The 24,508-nt window shown below is 38.9% G+C and overlaps 1 protein-coding gene across 1 annotated transcript in view; it reads left to right on the top strand.

Annotated features, from left to right (window-relative positions):
* Positions 1-24,508, top strand: part of CUNH8orf34 (chromosome unknown C8orf34 homolog) — a 514,153-nt gene that overhangs the window by 400,858 nt on the left and 88,787 nt on the right. Inside the window, 1 exon segment of the mRNA XM_007947356.1 lies at positions 10,063-10,198. Within this exon segment, the coding sequence (XP_007945547.1) occupies positions 10,063-10,198 (136 nt within the window).

Raw genomic sequence — 24,508 nt, 5'->3', positions numbered from 1 at the left:
TCCTCGGAAGGAAGATGGGGCAATCTACTTCTGTAGTGATACTGCCTTGGAAACCCAAGGAGGGGTCGCTATGAGTTGGGTCCGACTCGACGGCACATAACAACAACACAACAGTCATTTCTAATTCATAGCAACCTACAGGACAAATTAGAACTACCACATATGGCTTCCAAGGCTATAAATTTTTATGGAAGCAGACTACAGCATCTTTCTTTCATGGAACAGCTGATGAGATCTAACTGCTGACCTTTCGGTTTGCAGCTGAGTGTGCCACCAGATCTCCTTTACTGTCACCCAAACATTAGAAAAATGTAGGAAACAGCTTCAGATGTCATAAATCCATTGTAGTGTAAATATAATGATTGCTATAGAGGAAGGTAGAGACAAAATAAGACGAGAATTCTCATACCTTAGGATGGCCACACAACTTGGGCTGCTACTGGAGGAAAAATAATCACTTCTACCTCTCATCTATCTTATATACCTTCTAATGACTGCAACTCATTGACAAAACCTAAATTCCATGTGGGAATCCAGAGCACAAAGTAATATGGCAATGTTCTCAGCTTTCTAACCTTTGCAGTATAAGGGAGCATATTAGAAAATAGTGCTAAGTGACTATTGACAATATCTGGCACAGTTTTTTTTTGTTTATTTGTTTCCCCCTTCATTCTTTTAAACCTCAGTTAATTGCATTCTCATTTGTTTCTCATAACATTTTAAGCATACATATATATTTTTTTTCACTAGGATAGGACTGATTGCATTAAATTATTGTCATCTGCCTTCTAACATACTTCTCCCATTTGCTATTTGATTTTAAAGTTTCAAAATGAGGTGAATATATTTTTAAATATTTCTACCAGGTGATTTTTACATAATTCTACCTTATCATTCTTACTTTAATAATTAGCAGATCCATTCATGAAAAAAAAAAAAAAAAAAAGGTATTCCTGATTGCTTCCAAATAATTTCTAGTTGGGCTCCAACTTCTCTATATTATACTGAATTTACATTTTCTTTAAATAATAATAGCCTGTCTACTGTATCTGTAGCAATGGGCTAGATAAGGTTGGGAATATCTTGGAGACTATTTTCTCTAGGGAAAGAGTCAATAAAAGAAAGGAAGGAAGATGGGAAGGAAGGATGATAAGAAATAATGAAAGAAGGAAGAAAGGCAGATTCTAATTTCATCTAGGTTCAAAGATTCTAAGTTTTCTATGTTTAAAAAAATATTCTTGGCACTTCCTCCCATGACTTATCCAGTATTGAAAATTCCTTCAATAGGATCTTACTTAGATTCTTTAATTTTTTTTTCTCTCTTTCAATTTATACAAATCTTCAGAAGTCCCTAAGTTTAAGTGTTTCTCTTATTTGTCCCTTGATCTTGATCCTAGACATGCTTCCTTAACAACGTTGTGGAGGAAAGAGAGCTAGTGAGATGCAGATTTGTACTTCATTTTATTTGTGTTCTTTGTAAACTATTGATGCTATAGATAGGTCCCGTCAAGTCGATACTGACTCAAAGTGACCCTTTATACAGCAGAACAAAAGCCGGTAGTCACAGCACTATTTACAATAGCCGAAGATGGTAACAACCTATGTGGCCATCAACAGAACACTGGATAACCAAACTATGGTACATACATACAATGGAATACTATGCAACTCTAAAGAATAACACAGAATCTGCAAACCACTGCATAACATGGATGAACTTGGAGGACATTATGCTGAGTGAAATAAGTCAATCACAGAAGGACAAATATAGTATTAGTTCATCATTGTAAAAAGTCAAGGAAAGGTTTATATATGGAAGGAAGCTTTCTTTGTTGGTTACTAGGGGTTAAAAAAAAAACATTGACCTATGTCACTTTAATTCTGTGTATTTCACTGTACATAAATTATATTTCAATAAAATGCATTAAAAAAGAAAAAAATCAAGCCATTTAAAATTGCCACTGGTGGAAGTAAACTGCTCCACTTTTTTTTTTTAATAAAAATATTTTTTCAGATTAGAAAGAAAAGACTAAGGCTTGAGTTATGTGCACCTTAATCATCAAAGTGACGTATTTGCTCTTCACCAAATAGAAGTCTTTTGCAGTAGATTTGCCCAGTGTGATACAACATCTGAGTTCTTGACTGCTGCTTTCATTGGTGTTGATTGTGAATCCAAGTGAAATGAAATCTTTGACAACTTCTATCTTTTCTCCATTTATCATGATGCTGTTTATTTGACCAGTTGTGAGAATTTTCATTTTCTTTGTGTTGAAGTGTAATCCACACTGCAGACTGTAGTCTTTAATCTTCATCAGTAAGTGCTTGAAGTCATTTTCAGTTTCAGCAAATAAGGTTGTGCCATCTGCATAACACAGATTGCTTATTAAGGGTACCTCCAATCCTAATGCTACATTCTTCTTCATACAGTCTGCCTTCTCAGATTATTTGCTCAGCATATAGATTGAATAAGTATGGTGAAAGGATACAATCCTAATTCACATCCTTCCTGATTTTAAACCATGCAATTTCCCCTTTTCCTGTTCAAACAACAGCCTCCTGGTCTGTGTGCACGTTCCTCATAAGCACAATTAATTGTTCTGGAATTCCCATTCTTCACAATGTTATCTATAATTTGCTATGATCCACACAATTGAATGCTTTTGGCATAGTCAATAAAACACAAGTAACCATTGTGGTATTCTTTGCTTTCAGCCAAGATCCTTCGGACATCAATAATTATATCCCTCATTCCATGTCCTCTTCTGAATCCAGCTTGCATTTCTGGAAGCTCTCTCTCAATATACTGCTGCAACCGTTTTTGAATTACCTAAAGCAAGATTTTACTTGCATGTGGTATTGATGATATTGTTTAATAATTTCCACCTTCTGTGTGATCACCTTTCTTTGAAATGAGTACAAATATTGGATCAGTTGGCCAAGTACCTGTCTTCCAAATCTCTTGGCATAACCGAGTGAGTGACTCCAATGTGGCATCCATTTGTTGAAACATCTCAGTGGATATTCCATCAATTCCTGGAGCCTTGTTCTTCACCAGTTCCTTCAAGGAAGCTTTGCCTTCTTCTCTCAATACCATAGGTTCTTGGTCATATACCACCTCCTAAAATAGTTGAACACTGATCAGTTGGTTTTTTTTTTTTTTTTTTTTACATGACTCTGTGTATTCCTTCCATCTTCTTTTGATGTTTCCTGCATCATTCAATATTCTTCCCATAAAATTCTTCAATATTGCAACTCAAGACTTGATTTTTTTTTTTTTCTTCAGTTCTTTCAGCTTGAGAAATCCTGAGTGTGTTCTTCCCTTTTGGTTTTCTAACTCCAGGTCTTTGCACATTTCATTCTAATAATTGACTTTGTCTTCACAAGCTGCTGTTTGAAATCTTCTGTTCAGCTCTTTTATCTTACCATTTCTTCCATTTGTTTTAGCTACTCTCCATTCAAGGGCAAGTTTCTAAGTCTCTTCTGACATCCATTTTAGTCTTTTCTTCCTTTCCTGTCTTTTTAATGACCTCTTGCTTTCTTCACGTATAATGTTCTTGATGTCACCTCACAGCTTGTCTGGTTTTCAGTTATTTGGTGTTCAGTGCTTTAAATGCATTGCTCAGATGGTCTCTAAATTCAGGAGGGATATAATCAAGGTCATATTCTGGCTCTTCTGGACTTGTTTTAATTGTCTTCAGCACCAGCTTGAACTTGCATATGAGCAATTGGTAGTCTGTTCTACAATCAGCTCTTGGTCTTGTTTTGGTTGAAGATACTGAGTTTCTCCATCACCTCTTGCCATAGATGTAGTCGATCTGATTTCTATGTATTCCATCTGGCAAGTTCTATGTGTACAGCTGTCATTTATGTTACTAAAGGTATTTGCAATGAATAAATTATTGGTCTTGCAAAACTCTATCATGCCATCTCCAGCATCATATCTATCCCCAAGGACATGTTTTCCACCTACTGGTGATTCTTCTTTGTTTCCAATTTTTGCATTCTAATCACCAATAATCATCAATACATTAGGATTTCACGTTTCTTCAATTTCAAACTGCAAAAGTTGGTAAAAGTCTTCAATTTCTTCATCTTTGGCTTCGGTGGTTTGTGCATAAATTTGAATAATAGTAGTATTAACTGGTCTTTCTTGCAGGCATATGGGTATTATCCTATCACTGATGGTGTTGTACTGCAGGATAGATCTTGAAACATCCTTTGTGATGGTGAACGCTACACCATTCCTCTTTAATTTGTCATTGCTGGCATAGTAGATCATACAATTGTCTGATTCAAAATGGCTAGAAGCACTCCATTTCAGTTCACAAATGCCTTGGATATCATTCTTTATGTGTTGCATTTTCATTTCTGACAAGTTCCAATTTTCCTAGATTCATACTTCATATATTCCATGTCCCATTTATTAATGGATATGTGCAGCTGTTTCTTCCCATTTTGAATTGTGCCTCACCAGCAAATCAAGGTCCCCAAAACTTTACTCCATCCACATCATTAACATTGACTCTACTTTGAGGAGGCAGCTCTTATCTAGTCATATTTTGAGTGCCTTCTGAAGTGAGGGCTCATTTTCCAGCACTGTATGAAGCAATATTTCAAGGCTATTCATAACATTTCCCAGTAATATACCAGACAATGTTTCACTGCTATTTATAAAGTCTCCACTGGCTGATTCTTTGAGAAGTGGATGACCCCTTCCTTCTTCTCTGTCTGTTTTAGTTTGGAAGCTCCAATGAAACCTATTAACCATGGGTGACATTACATTACAAATACCAGTGGCATAGCCTCTGGTATTACAAATACCCTCCAGCCTCACAGCAATACGAAAGGCACACAATACAACAAACTGACAGACAAGTGGCACATTTGTAAACTAAACATAGATTATTAGTATCTTCCTGTGATTAAACAGGATGCAAGTTTCTTTATAGTTGTTTAACCCTTTAGAAGTTGGTAAGCACTTGGTAGTTATTGTTATTGTTGTTGTTATGTGCCATCGAGTCGGACCCAACTCATACGACCCCTCCTTGGGTTTCCAAGGTGATATCACTACAGAAGTAGATTTTCCACCCTTCCTTCTGATGGTAATTATTAAGAACTAACATTAAGAATAAATATTAATTTTTTTCATAAGGTTTTCAGTGGCCAATTCTTTGAGAAGTGGATGGCCTCTTTCTTCTTCCAAGTCTGTCTTAGCCTGGAAGACGCACGGAAACCTGTCCACCATGGGTAACCCTGCTGGCGTTTTGCAACAGAGTGACATAGCCTCCAGTCTCACAGCAATGTGTAAGCCACAATAGGAAGATAAATGACAGACAAATTAATCTCCCTTAGTTGTTCCTAACCCCTCTGCACCTGACGACCTCAGGCAACGACCTTAAAGTAGAGTCATCCACAAGCGGAAAGCAGCCCCTGAGCCCCGGCCCGCTTACCTCATGCACCAGCCTTAATAAAGAGCCACTCCCAAGCGAAAAGCAGCCCCCAACTCCAGGCCTGCCTACCTTGGGCCCCGGCCTTAATATAGAGGCACCCCCAAGTGAAAAGTAGCCTCTAAGCCCCAGGCCTGCTACATTGGGCCCCAGCCTTAATAAAGAGCCACCCCAAGCAAAAAGCAGCCCACAACTTCAGGCCTGCTTACCTCAGGCCCGGCCTTAATATAGAGCCACACCCAAGTGAAAAACAACTCCCAGCCCTGGGCCCACCTACCTTGGGCCTGGCCTTAAAGTAGAGCCACTCCAAGTGAAAAGCAGACTCCATGGAAAGCAGCCTCCAAGCCCCAGGCCCACCTACTTCAGGCCCAGGCCTTAAAATACAGCTGCCCCAAGCAAAAAGCAGCCGCCAAGCCCCAGGCCCACCTTCCTCGGTGCTCTGGGAGGACTCAAACTTCTAACCTTACAGTTAGCAGCCTATCATTTTAACAGGGCAAGGCCTCTCCTATGGCTGTAGAAGCCAATTTCACTGCATACTTGCAGTTATATCTGACCCTTCCAAAGCCATGGCAGTTGCTGGAGGCAGATTCAGCTTGTATAGCACTCTGAAGTCTCTTTTGAACCAGAAAATGAATTTCCAGAAGCTTTCTTACTTTGTTGTGTTGTTGTTATATGCCATCGAGTCGGCCCCAACTCATAGTGACCCCTCCCTGGGTTTCCGAGGCAGTATCACTACAGAAGTAGGATTGCCCAACCTTCCTTCCGAGGAGTGGGTTTGAACAGCCAGCCTTCTGGTTAGCAGTCAAGTGCCTTAGGCACTATGCTACCAGAGCTCCTTTTCTTACTTTAGAATGCTCTTTTTCTCTCACACTGTGGTGGTTATTCTGAATTGAGAAAAAAAAAAACAAAAAAAACGGGGTACTACCAAGATGGAGAGGAGGGTGTCTAGAGAATCTTCAAAGAGCCTCATTAAATACATTACTTAAATTTGCATATGTGAAAGGGGAGTTCTGGCAAGGAGTTTTTTATTGTTCATCAAATATAGTCATAAAATTCACATTTTATTACCTTCTGTACATATATCAAATAACCTACAAATGCTTAGATAATTGTCATGAAGTTTCATACTCTTGTTCTATATTTCATTAGCAGATAAATAGTGCAGAGGCAAGTGATAGGGGAAGATTTTGGCCTCAAAAGTGGTGGCCAACATGTCTAGATTCCCAAGATTAGAATTAACCACATATTTCTTCATGTCAGTATGAAGAATAAGTCAGTACTTACGTCATTAATAAGCCAGTGTGCTATGCTTTGTAGCTCCAAAAGGAAAGTAAAAGAAACTACTTTTAGGTCTAATTCATAGCAATCTGGCCCATTAAAGATTGGTTCTTTTAAACCAAGAATCTTCTTTCCAACATTCAATTTCCTCTTTCTTAACAAAATCAGATATACCTTAAATCCAACATAGAATTATAACAAGAGTACTATGAGAAAAGCTTTAAAAAAAAAAACCTCACTGCTATAGAGTCAGATCCAACACACAGTGACCCCTCCTTGGGTTTCTGAGGCAGTATCACTACAGAAGTAGATTGTGCAACTTTCCTTCAGAGGCTGGTGGATTTGAACTGCAAGCCTTCTGGTTAGCAGTGCCTTAGGCACTATGCTACCAGAGCTCCTCAAGAAGAGATAGCTAGTCTTTTTACCTTGCTTGTTTCATTGATCCAAGTACAAATACAAGAAAAAGTATTAGGATTGAAACAGATGCCACCATGACTAGCCAATAAGAACAATAGAGCAATGCCATTGTCCATCACTACTTGTGACAACAGCTTGGGATTGAGCTATCCTCCATCTATGGCAGGGGTGGTATCATTAATAGTTTCTATTAGAGTTACTGAGACATTTCTTAAAGTTCTTTTTATTTGTATGATTCCTATCATTGAGAACACTGCTCTGATTATTCCCATAAACAGTGAATCAGTAATGCTCGAATAATTAAGAATGACCTCCACTTATTATTAATTTCTTAATTTAATTTCTTTTTTAACTTTTTAGAAGAATGATTGTAAGCATAAAGATGAAAAAGAAATTAGGACTTAGACAGATGTCTTGTTCTGACATCTTGGATGGAAGCCGTGGACTATCTGAGATCATCTGCTTATTCTGAAGGTCTTGGGTCAGATGTCTACTTGAAAGATCAGCTACTTTTAGAAGATGTCTGAAAATCCTCAGTTTAAGGTCCCTATTGGAGTAATCTTCCAACTTTGCCAATTCTGGATTGCTTTTTTAGTTGTAAAATGTGAACCCAAGAATTTACCCCCTGAAGTTTTACTTCTGTATTTGTTGTTAATAGTACCTGATAAGATTCCTTCCAATGAGGTTCAAGAGGAATTTATCTCTGATTAATCTTGCAACAATTGATGTCTCCTGGTTTAATATGATAAACAAGCTGTTTAGGAAGGCAATCTTAACCTGTTTGTAACAGGACTGGGCACAGTATATGAGCCCCTTACCATATTTTGCCATTTCTATGTGCAGTAGAGCAGTGTCTTATATCAAAAGTAAAATCCTTAAACATAGGAGCCTTCCAATTACTAGTTCATAGGGAGATAAACAATGTGGATGATACACCATAATGGCTGCTGGGATGCTGAAGCATTTTGAAAAGTTTTGCTAATGTTCTTTTAAAAAGGTCATTCATTCTTTCAATCTTTCCCATTGATTATGAGTGTTAATAGCAATGTAGTTTCTGGGTAAGGGATAGTGCCTTACAGAGGTCTTTTTATTAATTCTCATGAAGTGTGTGCCTTGGTTACTTGACATAAAAATTTGTATTCCCAAGATTGGAAACACAAAATCAACTAGGAATTTAGTGACTCTAAGAGCTGTGGCTTATTGCCAAGAGAATACTTCTACCCATTCCTGAAAATAGACATATAATAATTGAAACACAGTGAAACACCATGGAGGATGGAAGCTGTATAAAATCCATCTGTAAGTTTTCAAAGGGCCCTTGAAGCTTTGGTTTCTGGCTATGTTCCACTTTTACAGCTCTTCCAGAATGATAGAGTTGACATGTGATACATAACTTGAAAATGATCTTAACTATCCTTTTAAAGTATTCCCAGCATGTTGATTTAAGATAGTAACCAATTTTTCTGTATCATAATGAGTCATTTCAGGTGAAATTTAGCTAATATTTATTTGAAATCATTTAGTGCCACCAAATGGCTATATTAGCAGTACCAGATATGATATGAGTGACCATGTTTTTTTTCTTTTCCTGAATTAGAGGCTACATGTTAATACTTATAATAGTCTTTAGGAATCCCTCCATGGATTTGTCCTTGAGGGTTTAGTTAGAATCACAATCTTGGTTAAAGCTGCTTGCTTGGCATAGTAATCTGCTAAAGTGTTTCTTTTAGCTACCATTTATTTCATTTCTCATAGGCCTCAAGATTTATAAGAGCTACTTCTTAATGAAGTAAGAGTGCATCAGTGTCTTAAATATCTTCTCCAATTGTGATTGGGGTTTTAGCAGAGTTGAGAAATCCGCTGTCTCCAAAGCATCCCAAAGCCACATATATTTTTAAAAGCACACCTGTATGGGCTAATATCACCTCAGGCAAAGGACTTGTGGTGTAGTAAACTACTTAGTGTGGCTTTTCTAGCCATAAGTTTTGTAAACTCTGTGGTGGAATTTGCTGTGAGCAACTGAGGAGCTCCTGATTGTAAAAGTTATCCACCTGGGGTGTTTCTGTTGGGCGCAACACAAAGCAATGTTCTGGGAGGTTCCTGCTCTCTCTCAGGTGCTTAGAATTCTGAGGTTATGATTGGTTAGTTTGGCCACTCTGCCCGGCTCAAAACAAGACCTCCTAGAGGCAGAAGTCTCTCTCTGATTGCTGGTTGAAGAAGACGTGCTGCTGAAAGAGACACGTGCTCCTGAAAGAGACATGCACTCCTGAAAGAGACAGGCACTTCTGAGAAAGAGATGCAAGAGACATGCATTGCTGAGTGAGACACTGAGGGACATTCACTGTTGGGAGAGAGACCATGAGAGATTGTTAGGAGAGAGACTGTGGGCTGGGAGAGAGACTGAGCATTCTTCCTGAACTTTAATTGTAGCCTGGTGCTTCCCTAATAAACCCCATAATCTGTGAGTTCTGTGTGGCCACTGCAGTGAATTATCGAACACAGGAGAAAGGTGGTGGGTACTTTGGGAGGAACGGTTGGTGAAAGCATGTCTGGACTTGCAGGAATAGGCCTTAGGCTATTGATGGTGGTTCTGTCTTCCTCTTGTGGGGTTAGAGGAGGTCCAAAGATGTGGTCTCCCTACCCTTTTTCCAGGACTATATTCTAAAAGCAAGGTTAAATTAATAATAGCATACCCCACTTGATAACCTCCAGTTTCAAGTGTTGAGGTATGATCAGAATTCTCTTGTCATATTTGTTCTGTCCATTTTCCATTGGTATATCCAATCTCTCACCATTTTTTCTCCTGGAAATCTTCTCATACAATTTGTCTTCAAGCACATCTACAGATCATTTGAAAAATAATTGAGGCATAATTTACTAGAGTTAATTTGTTTCTCTGTAATTTTTTGTGTTGTTACAGAGGATCTTGACGATTTAAGAATGGAGGGAGTAACTACTCTCATACCCTCTGGGAGCAAATTTAACCAAGGTCGTGCGCCTCACCCTGCTGAACCTCAGGCCAAGGTCACCCTGAACATCTGCTCTAGGTGTGCCAGGTAAAACAATAGTATGTATACAATCCATCATATAATTTCAATTGTTAAGGTCTAAGATTTTTATGCAAAATTTGTCCTCTGTGTTAAGAAGAGCTTTCCTTCCCGTTAGCTATTGTACTAGGGGAGTTAGTTGCGCAGTTTGCCCTTGTGCCCAATGCCACTCAGTACAACAATGAATCAAAGAGTTTAGATTGTCTTCACTTCACAGCTTGAGACTATTTTAAGCCTTTCTGTCTCTGAATTTCATTAGCTGTCTGCTCTTCTGTTCCCTTTCAAAGGAAGATTCAAAGGTCTCTAAAAGTTCAAAGCCACTTTTTAAACACCTGCATAAAGGGAGATTTTGCCCAGGTACAGTTTAAGATCTGATATTATTGGCCTCTTAACCTGTCCCTCATCCTGTTCCCCTCCTGGAAAGAATTTAATCAGCTTGATGCTTTTCAGTTTGGGCAGCTGGAAGCAATCTTTGCATATACTGTATGTGGCCAAAGAAGTAGCTTCAGAATTACTGCCAAGTACCAGTGCTGGCCTAGCAGAAACTAGCCAAATAGCCTAGAATGCCTTCTTTTGTAAGAATTAAATCTCATTTGCAAAGAGGCTTTTAAGCCTGTTTAAATGATAAAAACAAGTCTTCTAACCCTTGTGTAAATGGTGCAGATTAGCAAGAACAATATACTGGCTAGCCAGTTTTATCTCCTTTCCCTTATGTCTAGCTGTTCTATTGTACTGTTTGAGAGGGGATTAACTGCTTGGAAATAGGGGTAGGGGGAGGAAATGTAAGAAAATAAAAATCAGTTTATGTAGCTCTTTCTCTTTTTCTTTACCCCTTTGCATTTTCCCCCCCAATTGTCAACAGGCCTAGAAAAATACAAAGGCTTATCACCAGATCTTTTCTTCCTAGGAGCGGCTGGTGGATTCCTACCACTGACCTTTCAGTTAGCAGCCCAGTACTTAACCATTCTGCTTCCAGGGCTTCTTAAATTTATTTTTAAATTTATAAATGTACTATATATAGATACCCACACACACATATAACTTTACAGTATACTTGTGTATTTAAAATTTTCCTATTACTAGGTTTTTCATATCATTTTTAAAATATTAAGATAGAAATGTCTTTTTTTTCCACAAAGAAAATAACAGGTTTTACTAAAATATTGAGATTTTTTAATTAGGAAAGGACTAAGTGCATACATAGTCCTAAATTACCAGCTGCTCATTTGCTTAATGATAATGTTAGTTTATAAATCAGACAACCTGAATTCAAGACTAGCTCTTAACCATATTTATTCAAGAAGCATTCAGCTGAATCATAATTGGTTACTTTACTGTTTTTTAATTATGTACCAAATATTATTTGAAGTGCATTAAATGTATAGAATTTAATTCTCAAAAAACTCTGGGAGTTAGTAATTATTACATTGCTGTTATTGTTAGTTGTGTGCCATCTAGCTGATTCTGCCTCATGATGACCTTATGTGTGCAGAATGTTGTTGTTATTGTTGTTGTTATGTGCTGTCGAGTCGAACCCGACTCATAGCGACCCCTCCTTGGGTTTCCGAAGCAGTATCACTACGGAAGTAGATTGCCCCATCTTCCTTCCAAGGAGTGGCTGGTGGGTATGAACCGCCAGCCCTCTGGTTAGCAGTCAAGTGTCTTAGCCACTATGCTACCAGAGCTCCCTGTGTGCAGAATATAACTGCTCAATAGGACATTTTAAGACTGTGAGCTTTTGGAAGCTGATTGTCAGGCCTGTCTTCAGAGATGCATTTGGGTGAGTTTGAACGCCCAAACTTTCAGCGAGTAGTCAAATGCTTAACCACGTGTGCCATTTAGGGACTCTAATTATTATTAAAAGTGACTAAGGTGTTAGGAATGACCAATATGCAATCAGGATGTGTTAATTATCACTGATGACTGGAATGCAAAAGTTATAAACAAAGAAGAATCACCGGTAGTAGGAAAATTTGGCCTTGGGACAGAAATAATGATGGAACTCGCATGGTAGAATTTTTCAAGACCAACGACTTATTCATTGCAAATACCTTTTCTCAACAACACAAATGGTGGCTATACACGTGGACTTCACCAGCTAGAACACACAGGAATCAGATTGACATCTTTGGCAAGAGGTGGTGGAAAGGCTCAATATCTTCAGCCAAAACCAGGCCAGGAGGTGATTGTAGAACAGACAATCAACTGCTCATATGCAAGTTCAACTTGAAGTTAAAGACAATTAAAACAAGTCTGAGAGAGCCAAAATATGATCTTGAAATATCCCTCCTGAATTTAGAGATCATCTAAAGAGTAGATTTGATGCACTGAACACCAATGACTGAAAACCAGAAGAATTATGGGATGACATCAAGAGCTTCATCCATGAAGAAAGCAAGAGGTCACTAAAAAGACAAGAAAAGAAAAGACCAAAATGGAATGCAGGAGAGACTCTGAAACTTTCCCTTGACCAAAGAGTAGCTAAAGCAAATGGAAGAAATGACAAGACAAAAGAGCTGAAAAGAAGATTTCAAAGAGCAGCTCAAGTAGACAAAGCCAATTACTATAATGAAATGTGCAAAAACCTGGAGTTAGAAAACCAAACGGGAAAAACACACTTGGCATTTCTCAAGCTGAAAGAATTGAGGAAAAAATTTAAGCCTTGAGTTGCGATATTGAAAGATTCTATGGGCAAAATATTGAATGATACAGGAAACATCAAAATAAGATGTAAGGAATACACAGAGTCGCTGTACCAAAAGGAGGAAGTTGAAGCTGCAATGAAGGAATAGGCGAAGAACAAGGCTCCAGGAATTGATGGAATATCCACTGAGATATGTCAACAAACGCTGGTGGCACTCACTTGGTTATGCCAAGAGATTTGGAAGACAGCTACCTGGCCAACTGACTGGAAGAGATCCATATTTGTACCCATTCCAAAGAAAGGTGATCCCACAGAATGTGGAAATTATCGAACAATATCATTAATACTGCATGCAAGTAAGATCTTACTGAAGATAATTCAAAAATGGTTGCAGCAGTATATTGACAGAAAACTTCCAGATGTGCAAGCTGGATTCAGAAGAAGATGTGGAACAAGGGATATCATAGCTGCTGTCAGATGGATCTTGACTCAAGGGAAAGAATACCAGAAAGTTTTTTACTGGTGTTTTATTGACTATGCAAAGGCATTTTGATTTTGTGGATCATGACAAATTATGGATAACATTGACAAGAATGGGAATTCCTGAACACTTGATTGTACTCATGAGGAACCTGTACATTGACCAGGAGGCTGTCATTCAAATGGAACGAGGGGACATTACATGGTTTAAAATCAAGAAGGGAGTGTGTCAGGGTTGTATCCTTTCCCCATACTTATTCAATCTATATGCTGAGCAAATAATCCAGGAAGCTGGACCAAATGAAGAAAAACATGCCATCAGGATTGGAGGAAGAATCTTTAACAACCTGAGATACACTGACGATGCAACTTTGCTTGCTGAAAGTGAGGATGACTTGAGGCACTTACTGATGAAGACTGAAGAATACAATCTGCAGTATGGATTACATCTCAATATAAAGAAAATAAAAATCCTCACAACTGGACCAATAAGCAGCATCACAATAAATGGAGAAAAGATTGAGGTTGTCAAAGAATTCACATTGCTTGGTTTTACAATCGATGCCAGTGGAAGCAGCAGTTGGGACATTAGACAACGTGTAGTACTGGGCAGGTCAGCAGTGAAGGAACTGTTTCAAGTGCTGAGGAGCAAGGATATCTCCTTAAGGAATAAGGTGTGCCTGACACAGGCCATGATATTTCCAATCACCTCGTATGCATGTGAGAGCTGGACAATGAATAAGGAAGACCGAAGAAGAGTTGATGGCTTTTGAGTTGTGGTGCTGGCGAAGAATGCTGAAAGTACCATGGACTGCTAAAAGAACTAACAGATCTGTCCTGGAGGAAATGCAGCCAAAATGCTCCTTAGAAGTGAGAATGGCCAGACTCGTCTCATCTACTTTGGTCATGTTGTCAGAAGGGACCATTCCCTGGAGAAGGATGTCATGTTTGGTAAGGTGGAGAGTCGACAAAAGAGGGGAAGGCCTTCAACAAGATGGATTGACATGGTGGCTGTGACAATGGGCTCAAGTATAGCAAGGATCATGGAGCTGGTGCGGGATCAGCTAGTGTTTCGTTCTGCTATGGATGGGGTCACTATGAGCCAGAAATGACTCAACAGCACCTAGCAACAACAACAATTACTATTAAAATCTTAATTTTATAGATAAGTAACTGAGGCACAGATCAATTAAGTAACTTGCCCAAGGTAACACAACCAGTAGATCATAAAACACGGATTCAGACTCAGTCAGTATATGTCTTGAAATCCCATCACTTTTTTTTTGTATGTTGAGTCTGAAGGCAAAGATTGAGGTCTGGAATAAGACAGAAATAATGGACTAGAAAGTGATTAAGGTGTTAGAAATGATGAGAGTTCAGGCTGAGATTGTTTTGATAGAGAAGAAAGTAGTACTGTAGTTTCAAAGCAAGTTGAAGACATACTGACTCAAGAAAGTGTGGCAAATAGCATGGAAGAAGACTACAGATTATCTACACTGCACTCAGAGTTCAGAGTGGAGGAAAAAGCTAATATCAGTTGTCAAGAACTATGAAGAATCTGAGATTTTATTTGTAACCTAACATGCTAATCTAAGACAATTTTATGGATGCTATCAGAGCATGGGATTCCTGGGTCAAACACCAAGCACTTTATTACTCATAACAATAGCAGTAGCCAGAGTATTAGCATTTCATCAGTTCCCCAAACCCCAATTTCCACTAAGCAACAAAAATAGAACAATAGGTTGCATTATACATCAGGAACACTGGATTTAGGGGTTCTGAATATTTTATAAAGGGCTGTCTGCTTAACTGTCCTTTGCTATGAAGAGAAATCCCATATTCATCTTTCATGACTGTTTGAACAGATTGTCAGGAACAAAGGCAGTTAGTACTTCTGTTCACAAAATATTCAGAAATAGAGTCCCATAGAATATTGTCTCCAATACTAGTTATGGTGGATTGCTTTTGTTCTGCATTGATGTGGTTATAAAAGGTTTTCATAATTAATTCTCAAATCAACTAATGTAACCATCTCTCACCTCTCTTCCAGTTGCAAGTAATGCATTTAAGATTGTAGGATTTGTAGTTTTTAAACAAAGCTTGAGCAGTTATCTCAGACAGAAGTCATAAACTGGGGGCCTGTGGGTAGTGTTGAGGTGTTTTGTGTGTCCACTGATTAATTACTAATTTCAAATACAATTGGAATTTTTATCTTCTCTTCAAAATCAGAGGAGCTCTCGTGGGTCAGTGGTTAAAACATTCAGCTGCTAACCAAAAGGTAGGCAGTTCGACCCACCAGTTGCTCCTCTGGAAAAAGATGAGATAGTCTGCTTCTGTAAAGACTTACAGCCTTGGAAACTCTATGGGGCAGTTCTACTCTGTCCTGTAGGGTCACTATGAGTCGGAATCAACTTGGTGGCAATGGGCTGGGTTTTTGGTTTGGTTCTTCAAAATCAAAAACAGCTGATTCACTGGGGCCACATTCTTAAATGGTTACATGATAGCAGCTTCCCCTTTTAGAATTTTAGACCAAGCACTTGCACTCCAGTTCCCCTCACTTGGCCAGCTTCACTTACATTACCCATCTGAAGTTTGTAACCATTTGTCTATTACTTCTGACTTAAAGAAATGCTGCAACTTCAAGGATAAACTGTGAAGCAGGTCTGGGGAACCTGGTGAGGCCACTGAAAGATCTAGTGCCAAGAATAGGCAAACAGGAGCTCAATGTCTAAGGAGCCCAGTTTCTGGGCAGGACTCAAAGACAGGAAACTGCAGCCCTAGCGTGACCAGGCAATGTCTCAGCAGTCAGGTTGAGTGAGTAGTTAAGAAATCCCATGCTGCAGACTAGACCAACAGAGAGAGTATTCATATGAATATGATAGCCATTCTCATTGCTGTCTTTGTGGACACCAGAGCCTAGCCTGGATGGGATATGTGCAAGGGTAATGCAAGCTTCATAGAAACTTAGAACTTAGATTTTGGGTCTAGAATCAGATTTGATTCTAAATCTCATGCATCAGAGACAGTGTGGTGCTAATAAAGAAGAATGTTTAGGGTAATTAATGTTAAGTTATGTCACTTATTTACTAACTTCTTCAAGAAGTTTACAGCAATGGTAGAAATCAAAGAGCAACAGTTTTGAAGTCTCACAAAAGGTATCTAATTTAGCATTCTAAATTACCAAGTGTATGTATGATCTTTGGAAAAATTATGCAATATGCAGGAAATCGGATCCCTGAATTGTGAAATGGAGTAGTGTTATTGTGTAGGTAAAATTCCTGAACCCCTAGGAAGGCTGGATGGGGTAACGTGTGTGAAGGAAGCTGGCACATGCCCACTTGCTCTGCTCCCAAGGAACAGTATTTCCTCATCTCTTGCTTTGACTCATTGGGATCATAACATTGGAAATTCTTGAGAAATTTAAAATGCTTTGATTTTTTTCCCCATCTTTTTTAGGACCCAGTTAAAGTGCTCAGATAGCAGGGAAAAGAGAGTGCCTTTCCTGAGTTTTCTCCCTACTTGAGACTTTTATCTGGCTAGGGAAGAAAACTATGAACAATCTTCTAGAATTTCTTTGTCCAGTAGAACAGAGTGAGGTGACACTATTTTTGTTTCTTTATGTTGTTGTCTTTCCTAGCAGTTTCAAGAAACTAATCAAGAAAATAGTTTTCTCATAGAAATAGGGAGGAAAAGTATAATAAGTGAACTTGATGAATGTGTTACAATATAGAAATAGTACTGTAGTGTAGAATAAAAACAGGCTTTAGTACAATGCCCTCAAGACTCAAGCAATGTTGAGTTTCTGCATAGAATCTATCAATGTTCAAGGTGATGTAAAAGGTGAAGTCTTCTCTTTAGATTTTTATTTTCCTCTATCTTTTGTGGGGTCACAGATAGTAGAGGTGAGTTGCATTTGATATGTCCCAAACATAATTGTTCTTATCAGGCTGAGGGCATCTAGTCCTGGCTATAGAATCTTCTTCATTTCAGAACCTGATTGGAAGATATAGCTGTTAATGAGCCTGATACATTCTACTAAAAATGATTGAAAGATATCTACACGATCAGAGGTACTTTCACTTTTAAAGACATCTGGGAAAGAGAAATTTAGTCCACATCAAATTGCTCTGTAAAGTTTTATGCACAACAAAGTGACTAAAATATCTACAAAGTCGAAATGTTTGTCAATTAGACTATAAACCCACTGCCTTCAAGTCAATTCCAACTCATAGCAAACCCCATTGGGTTTCCAAGGCAGTAAATCTTTACAGAAGTAGATTGCCCCATCTTCCTTCCACAGAGTGGCTGGTAGGTTTGAACCACCAACCCTCTGGTTAGCAGTCAAATGCCTTAGGCACTGTGCCACCAGAACTCCTTTGATTAGGTTATAGCTACATGAAATTTTAAAATATAGTTTTTTTCCCCCATAAATATTTCATTCATGATTAGAAAAGCAAGATGGAAGATAACTTGTGTTTTCAGAATGGTAAAATAGTCTAAGATACATTTATTCCATGACGACCTTAGTGTGATGTGAGTATTGTTGTAATTTGTGTGATTTAAACAGAGATGACATCACTTGAAAAGTGGAACAATGTATGGCTAATAGATAATGGACCACTGGCTCTACTATATAAAGCTTCTAATCAAGAACATTTTATTTTTTTCCTTCAGATCATAAAGGAAAGAAGATACTAGAACACATAAATTTAAGTGTGTAAGACATTGCCTAGATAAGATGGTGTTGTTCTCTTGTGCTGTCATGTCAGTTCTGACACGTGGTGGCCCTATGTATTACAGAGTAGAACTGGCCCGTGGGATTTTCTGGGCTACAATCTTTACAGAAGCAGTTTGCCAGGCTTTTTCTCCCACAATGCCACTGGGGAGGTTCAAACAACCAATCTTTTGGCTGTCAGCCATATATAAAACATTTGCTTTCTTTAGAAACTTTGATAATGGGATATAGCAGTGTCCTTATAATTGGTGATTATATTTGTTATAAAGTAGATTTCTAACTCATTCATGGAGTACCTTGGCTTGACTTTTGGATGATTCCACCAATGCCATACACATCCTTGAATGCTATATGCAAAACCAGTTTGATTTGTTGTCTATGAGTCACATTAAGTCATTTCAACTAAAAGATAAAGTGTTGGTGGATCAATAATGCAAATTATCAGTGATTAACAGTAAAACTTTGCTGTGTTAAAAAAAAGTGGTTTGCAAAATTTTGAGTTTCAAATTAAGTTTCTCTATTAGGTATCTGGAGTTTTGTTTTAAGGTGCGGTTAAAATAGCAATAACAGGTGGACAAATGCTGACACAAAGGCACCAAATTACTATTTCAGTGAAGTTTATAAGCCATTTTTCTGGAAAACAAAACAAAACGGTAGGAGCTGTGGTGGTATAGTGCCTAAAGCATTTGACTGCTAACCAGAAGGCTGGCAGTTCAAACCCACCAGCCACTCCTCGGAAGGAAGACTGGACAATCTACTTCTGTACAGATGCCTCCTCAGAAACCCAAGGAGAGGTCGACTGCTCATTAATTACGACTACCCACTGCATTTCTTAAGAGTTAAATCTTGCTTTTGTGGTCTCATGCCAGGGCATTCTGGGTGGTAAGATGCTATTTGTTTTTGATGATGAAAGTGTTTGCATTCATTCATGCTTAACATCAACAGTACACAAAAAAGGAGTGGAAAGCCATTTTTGAAGAAATTGGATTATAGAGAATATACAACATTACTGGCTTAAAACTACTGCACGAGAATGTGAGATGTTTGCTTCTAAAAGGCCTGCTGATTTATAACTGATTTGTGGCATGTTGTTCTACCAAAAATTATTCATCATTTTTTCTAAATATTATGACATTATTTTGATAAAGCAGAAGTAGATGACCATTGTTGTTGGGATGATGAAGGATAAGTGCCAAACCTTCTAAATGTGAACTAGTTTTTAATAGCCTATATTACAATTTACTGGTTGACTTATGAAAGCCAACACAACTAAGTGTTCATTATATTCTGTTTCATCTTACGACATATCTTTTCTTTCTGACTATTTTTGTAAAGTTTAAATTCAACAAGTTCTTACTCCATAGAAAATTAAGCAAAGCAAATGAAAGAAAGTGGATAAAGGTGATAAAATACTGCTGTCATTGGTTAAAGGTTCTAATGTTTTCATAAAACTGGCTTCCTAGCCTATATTAGTTTCCGAGTGCTGCTATACCAAATTACCACAAAGTGGTTGGCTTAATGAAATAAACATTTATTCTCTCACAGTTCTGGAGGCTGAAAGTCTGAAAACAAGGTGTCATCTGTGTCTCTTTGAAAGCTCTAGGAAAGGAATCCTTTCTTGCCTCTTCTAGCATTTTGTGGTCCCAGGGTTTCCTTGATTTATGGCTCCATAACTCCAATATATGCTTCCCTTTTCACGTTGCTGTCTTCATTTTGTGTCTATCTATGCCTGTGCACCTCATTTTTATAAGAACACCAGTTTTATTGGATTAAGGCCCTCTCTACTCCAGTGTGATCTTGTATTAGCTAATTGCATCTACAACAATCCTATTTCCAAATAAGGTCATATTCTGAGGTTCTGGAAGTTAGGATTTCAAAACATATTTTGTTTTTTGGAAGAGGGCACAATTCAACTCATAAAGTGTGCTATGAATAATCTATATAATATGTTGAGGTGGAATACAATCTATATTTTTAATCCTGACCCTTATCTAAATGTTCCACCAAATGTGAGCTACTTATAGTGCCTAAGGGATTTGACTCCTAACCAGAAGGCAAGTGGTTCAAACCCATCAATCACTCCTTGGAAGGAAGATTGGGCAATGTACTTTTGTAGAGATACCACCTCAGAAACCTAAGGATAGGTCACTATGAGTCGAATCGACTCCATGGCAGTGAGTTGAGTGTAGAAGCATAGGTAGTATGTGAAAGAATTGTGAGAAAGCAGTTAACGTGAGGGCAGGTAAAAGTGGGGAAGTTGGACCAGATGACTAGAATGAGATTGCAATATTTTCCATTCTTACAACTACTGTTTTAATGTCCTGTCTGATTTTCTTACCAGGATCTTCACCCAGCCATCACCCATCTGACACGCTGCTGCCCTAGTCCTCTTCCAAGAGCAAGACTAACCATAACTGTAGTCAGAGTCTCTTGATTGCAAGGGGCAGACACGATTCAAAATAGGTTAAGACAAAAAAAAAAAAAAAAAAATGCAAAGCTGTAGAAAATATATTTGCTGATATACATGAAAAGCTCATGCCTCCACACTGTGCTGAATCCAGATACTCAAGCTTACCCTCCTGTTCACTGTTCCACAAGATCACAATAACTCACATGTGGTGGCCACATCTTAATTACTTCTCTGCTTTCCATTAAATTCTTCAAAATTTCGCTGTGGCCTTTACACATGGTTGATATTGTTATTGCTAGATGCCACCAAGGAGCTCTGGTAGCATAGTGCCTAAGGCAGTTGACTGCTCACCAGAAGGCTGGCGGTTCAAACCCACCAGCCACTCCTCGGAAGGAAGGTTGGGCAATCCTACTTCCATAGTGATACTGTCTCAGAAACCCAAGGAGGGGTCGCTATGAGTCGGGGCCGACTCGACGGCAAACAACAACAACAACAACAACAGATGCCACCAAGTTGGTTCCAACTCATAGCAACCCTATGTACAACAGAATGTAACAGGGTGTTGCTGTTTTAGGTGCCTTGGAGTCAGTTCCAACTCATAGCAACCCTACATATAACAGAATGAAACACTGCCTGGTCTTGTACCATCTTCACAATTGTTGCAATGTTTGACCCTATTGTTGCAGCTACTATGTCAATCCATCTCATTGGAAGTCTTCCTCTTTTTCTTTGACCCTCTACTAAGCATAATGTCCTTCTTCAAGGGCTGGTCCTTCCCCATGACATGTTCAAAGTTCATGAGTTGAAGTCTCATCATCCTTGCTTCTAAGGAGCATTCTGGCTGTGCTTCTTGCAAGACTGATTTGTTCATTTCTCTGGCAACAAACAAAACAAATCCAATGCCATTGAGTTATTCTGACTCATAGAGATCCTTTCGAAAGAGTAGAACTGTCCTACCAGGTTGACAAGGCTGTAAATCTGTTTGAACAAAAGGTGGTGAGAAATTGTTAGATGTTAGATGCTAGAAATTTTTTTGAAGATGTTAGAAATCTTTTGAAGATAGAACTGACAGGATTTGCTGGTAGACTTAAATGTGGTATTTGAGATAAAGAGAAGAATTACAGGTGACTTCTAAGTATTAGTCCAAGTAACTGAAATAGGGGTTCCCCATTTAGTGAGTTAGAGAAGAATAGGAGGAGTTTGTTGAGCATGGTGGGGAATGAGGAGTTTTTTCTCATATTAAATTTGAGATGCCTATTAGATGTATGTGATCAAAATTTCTCCCACAGGAACAGAACTGACAACTAATGGAGTGAAAATATTCCATTCTCTGTTAGCACCAGCATGTAAAAAATTAGATAATTTCCCGTATCTTTCCAGACTGGCTTTGTAATTGACAGTCATAGGCATTGTGGTTAATCAGCTACATTTATAAGAAATCGCCTCACAACTTACAACTTTTTTTTTTTCCCCTACAAGGTGCTTAGTTCAAGATCTCTCTATCATAGTTGACTTGACTTAAAAAAAAAAAAAAAAAAAAATTATCTGCCCTTTACTCCCATTAGAGTATTAACTCAGTGAGAATAAAGAATAGGTTTATCTTGGATCACTGGTATAACCCTAGTACTTCAAATAATACTTTAACTATTCCTAGTAATTAAATGGGAGCTCTGGTAGCATAGTGGCTAAGACACTTGCCTGCTAACCAGACGGCTGGCGGTTCAAACCCACCAGCCACTCCTCGGAAGGAAGGTTGGGCAATCCTACTTCCGTAGTGATACTGCCTCGGAAACCCAAGGAGGGGTCGCTATGAGTCGGGGCCGACTCGACGGCACACAACAACAACAACAACAAGTAATTAAATAATTCTTGACCCAGATGGTGCACTCGTTAAATACTCAGAAGAATAAAAGATTGAAGAAATAGCAATTAGAATCTCTCTCTTCCTTTCTGTTGTTTCCTCCATCTGTGTCTTTGTTGCTCAGGGATGCCATAACAAATTACCACAAAGTTCTTGGCTTTAAAGAATAGGTCTGGAAGCCAGAAACCTGAAATCAAGACAGCGGTAGGACTGGTTCCTTCTGGGGTTTCTGAAGGAAAGCTTGTTCCATTTACCTCCTAGTATGAGATGGTTGATCATAGTCCTGAATGCTCCTTGGCTTGTAGCAGCATCACTCTAATCTATGTCTCCATTGTCACCTGGCCTTCTTTCCTGTGTGGGTCTGTGTAAAGAGTTCAGTCATTAGGTTTAGGGCTCACCCTAATCCAGTATGACCTCTTCTTAACTTGATTACATCTGCAAAGGCCATATTTCCAATTAAACTCATATTCACATGTTCCAGATGGAAATGAACTTTGGGACACATTCAAAAACAATCCATATAATCTGTATCTCCATCTTAATCTCCAGAGTCTACTTTCTAGCAGGCTACCCCATATGGTGGGGAAGATGGCCCCTGATACCTGGATACTCTAGGTTTATGTTATTATTAGAACTTAAGCCCTTTCTTTCCCTGAGTTCATATAACAATCTTAAATTAGATGTTCTCTGTTCTGGTTATCTAGTGTCACTTTGAAATATACCACAAATGGGATGGCCCTAACAAACAGGAGTTTATTCTCACAATTTGGAGGCTTTAAGTCTAAGTTCAAATGCCAGGCTCTAAGGGCTGGGTGAAAGCCCCTCAACCTTGGGGTCCAGCTCTGCCTCCTGCTCCCAGACCACTGGAGCTAGAGGCATTTCTTCACTCAGACAGCTGCTGGCTGCTGAGGCTGAGAAGCCCCAAGGTTGACAAGTCAAAAGGCACAGTCCCAATGTTACCAAACCACACGGCAGGCCATTAACATCCACTGTAAGTCCCAAGGTCAGCAGAGCATAGCAGGCTGCTGAGCAACGACAGGGCTACATGTAGGGTCCAAGCATGCCATAGGCTAGAGATCATTCCCAAGGCTTCTCCTTATATACAGGAAGCAGACCACATCCCAAAGGCACTACTCAGCTGCTTATGGTAGATCCCACCATGAAGATGATTGCCATTCTCATCATGGGGAATAACTACTACCAGCTGCCCAGCTACTCAACCAGGCCCAGCCAAGTTGACACACAAACATAACTACCACACTCTATCTTAAAATAAAATTTTCCCAAGTTCACTGCACAGGGGTGATGATATCATGGGCTCATTCCTATGTTAGGGGAAGAGATGTTTCTTAATTGACAATTTTACATGAACCATGAGGAGTTGGGGAGAAGCATTTACCAAAAGAAAGATATTCAGTGCAGACAAAATAGTAGCTTGACTCTGATAACACTGTCAATGGGTAAAAAAAAAAAAAAAAAAACATGTATTCTGTTAAAATAGAAGAGATTTATTGAAAGTTCAAAACATTTCAAATCAGGGACCTGTCTGATCTCACAGAGCTAAATCAAGCACTTTAAAATGGTGGAATACCCACCCCCATCATCCGCTGCCATTGAGTCAATTCCAATTCATAGTGACCCTATAGGACAGAGCAGAGCTTCCCCATAGGGAGCAGACTGTCTCATCTTTTTCCCATGAAGCACCTGATTGGCTCAGACCAACAATCTTTTGGTTAGCCGCCCCATTCTTTAACCATGGTACCACCAGGGCTCCTTAAATGGTGGAAGAAAAAGGACATATTTATGAGATAAAATGAAGAACTAAAGATACAACATTCTGATTAGAAGTTGAATAATCAGAGAAGCCAGAGGTGGGACACATCAGTGCTGGGTAGAGACAGGTTTATAGTGATTGGTTGGAAACATGAATGAGGGCTATTTGGATTGTTGCTTAAATTTGTGACTAAGAGGGGTTTGACAGGTTGTTATAAGGTGATTATCTTAAAACATCTCCTTAGGGCTGCTGAGGGAATTTCGTGTCAAGACCCTTCCTTGTTGTTGTTGTTGTTATGGCCATTGAGTCGGACCTGACTCATAGCGACCCCTCCTTGGGTTTCTGAGCCAGTATCACTACGGAAGTAGATTGCCCCATCTTCCTTCTGAGGAGTGGCTGGTGGGTTTGAACC

The sequence above is a fragment of the Orycteropus afer genome, unplaced genomic scaffold (genome assembly GCF_000298275.1).
Source record: "Orycteropus afer afer isolate SDZICR_OR568_19922 unplaced genomic scaffold, OryAfe1.0 scaffold00181, whole genome shotgun sequence".
Lineage (NCBI taxonomy): Eukaryota > Metazoa > Chordata > Mammalia > Tubulidentata > Orycteropodidae > Orycteropus > Orycteropus afer.
The sequence above is the reverse complement of the archived record's forward strand: the minus strand, read 5'-3'. Positions and strand labels throughout refer to the sequence as shown.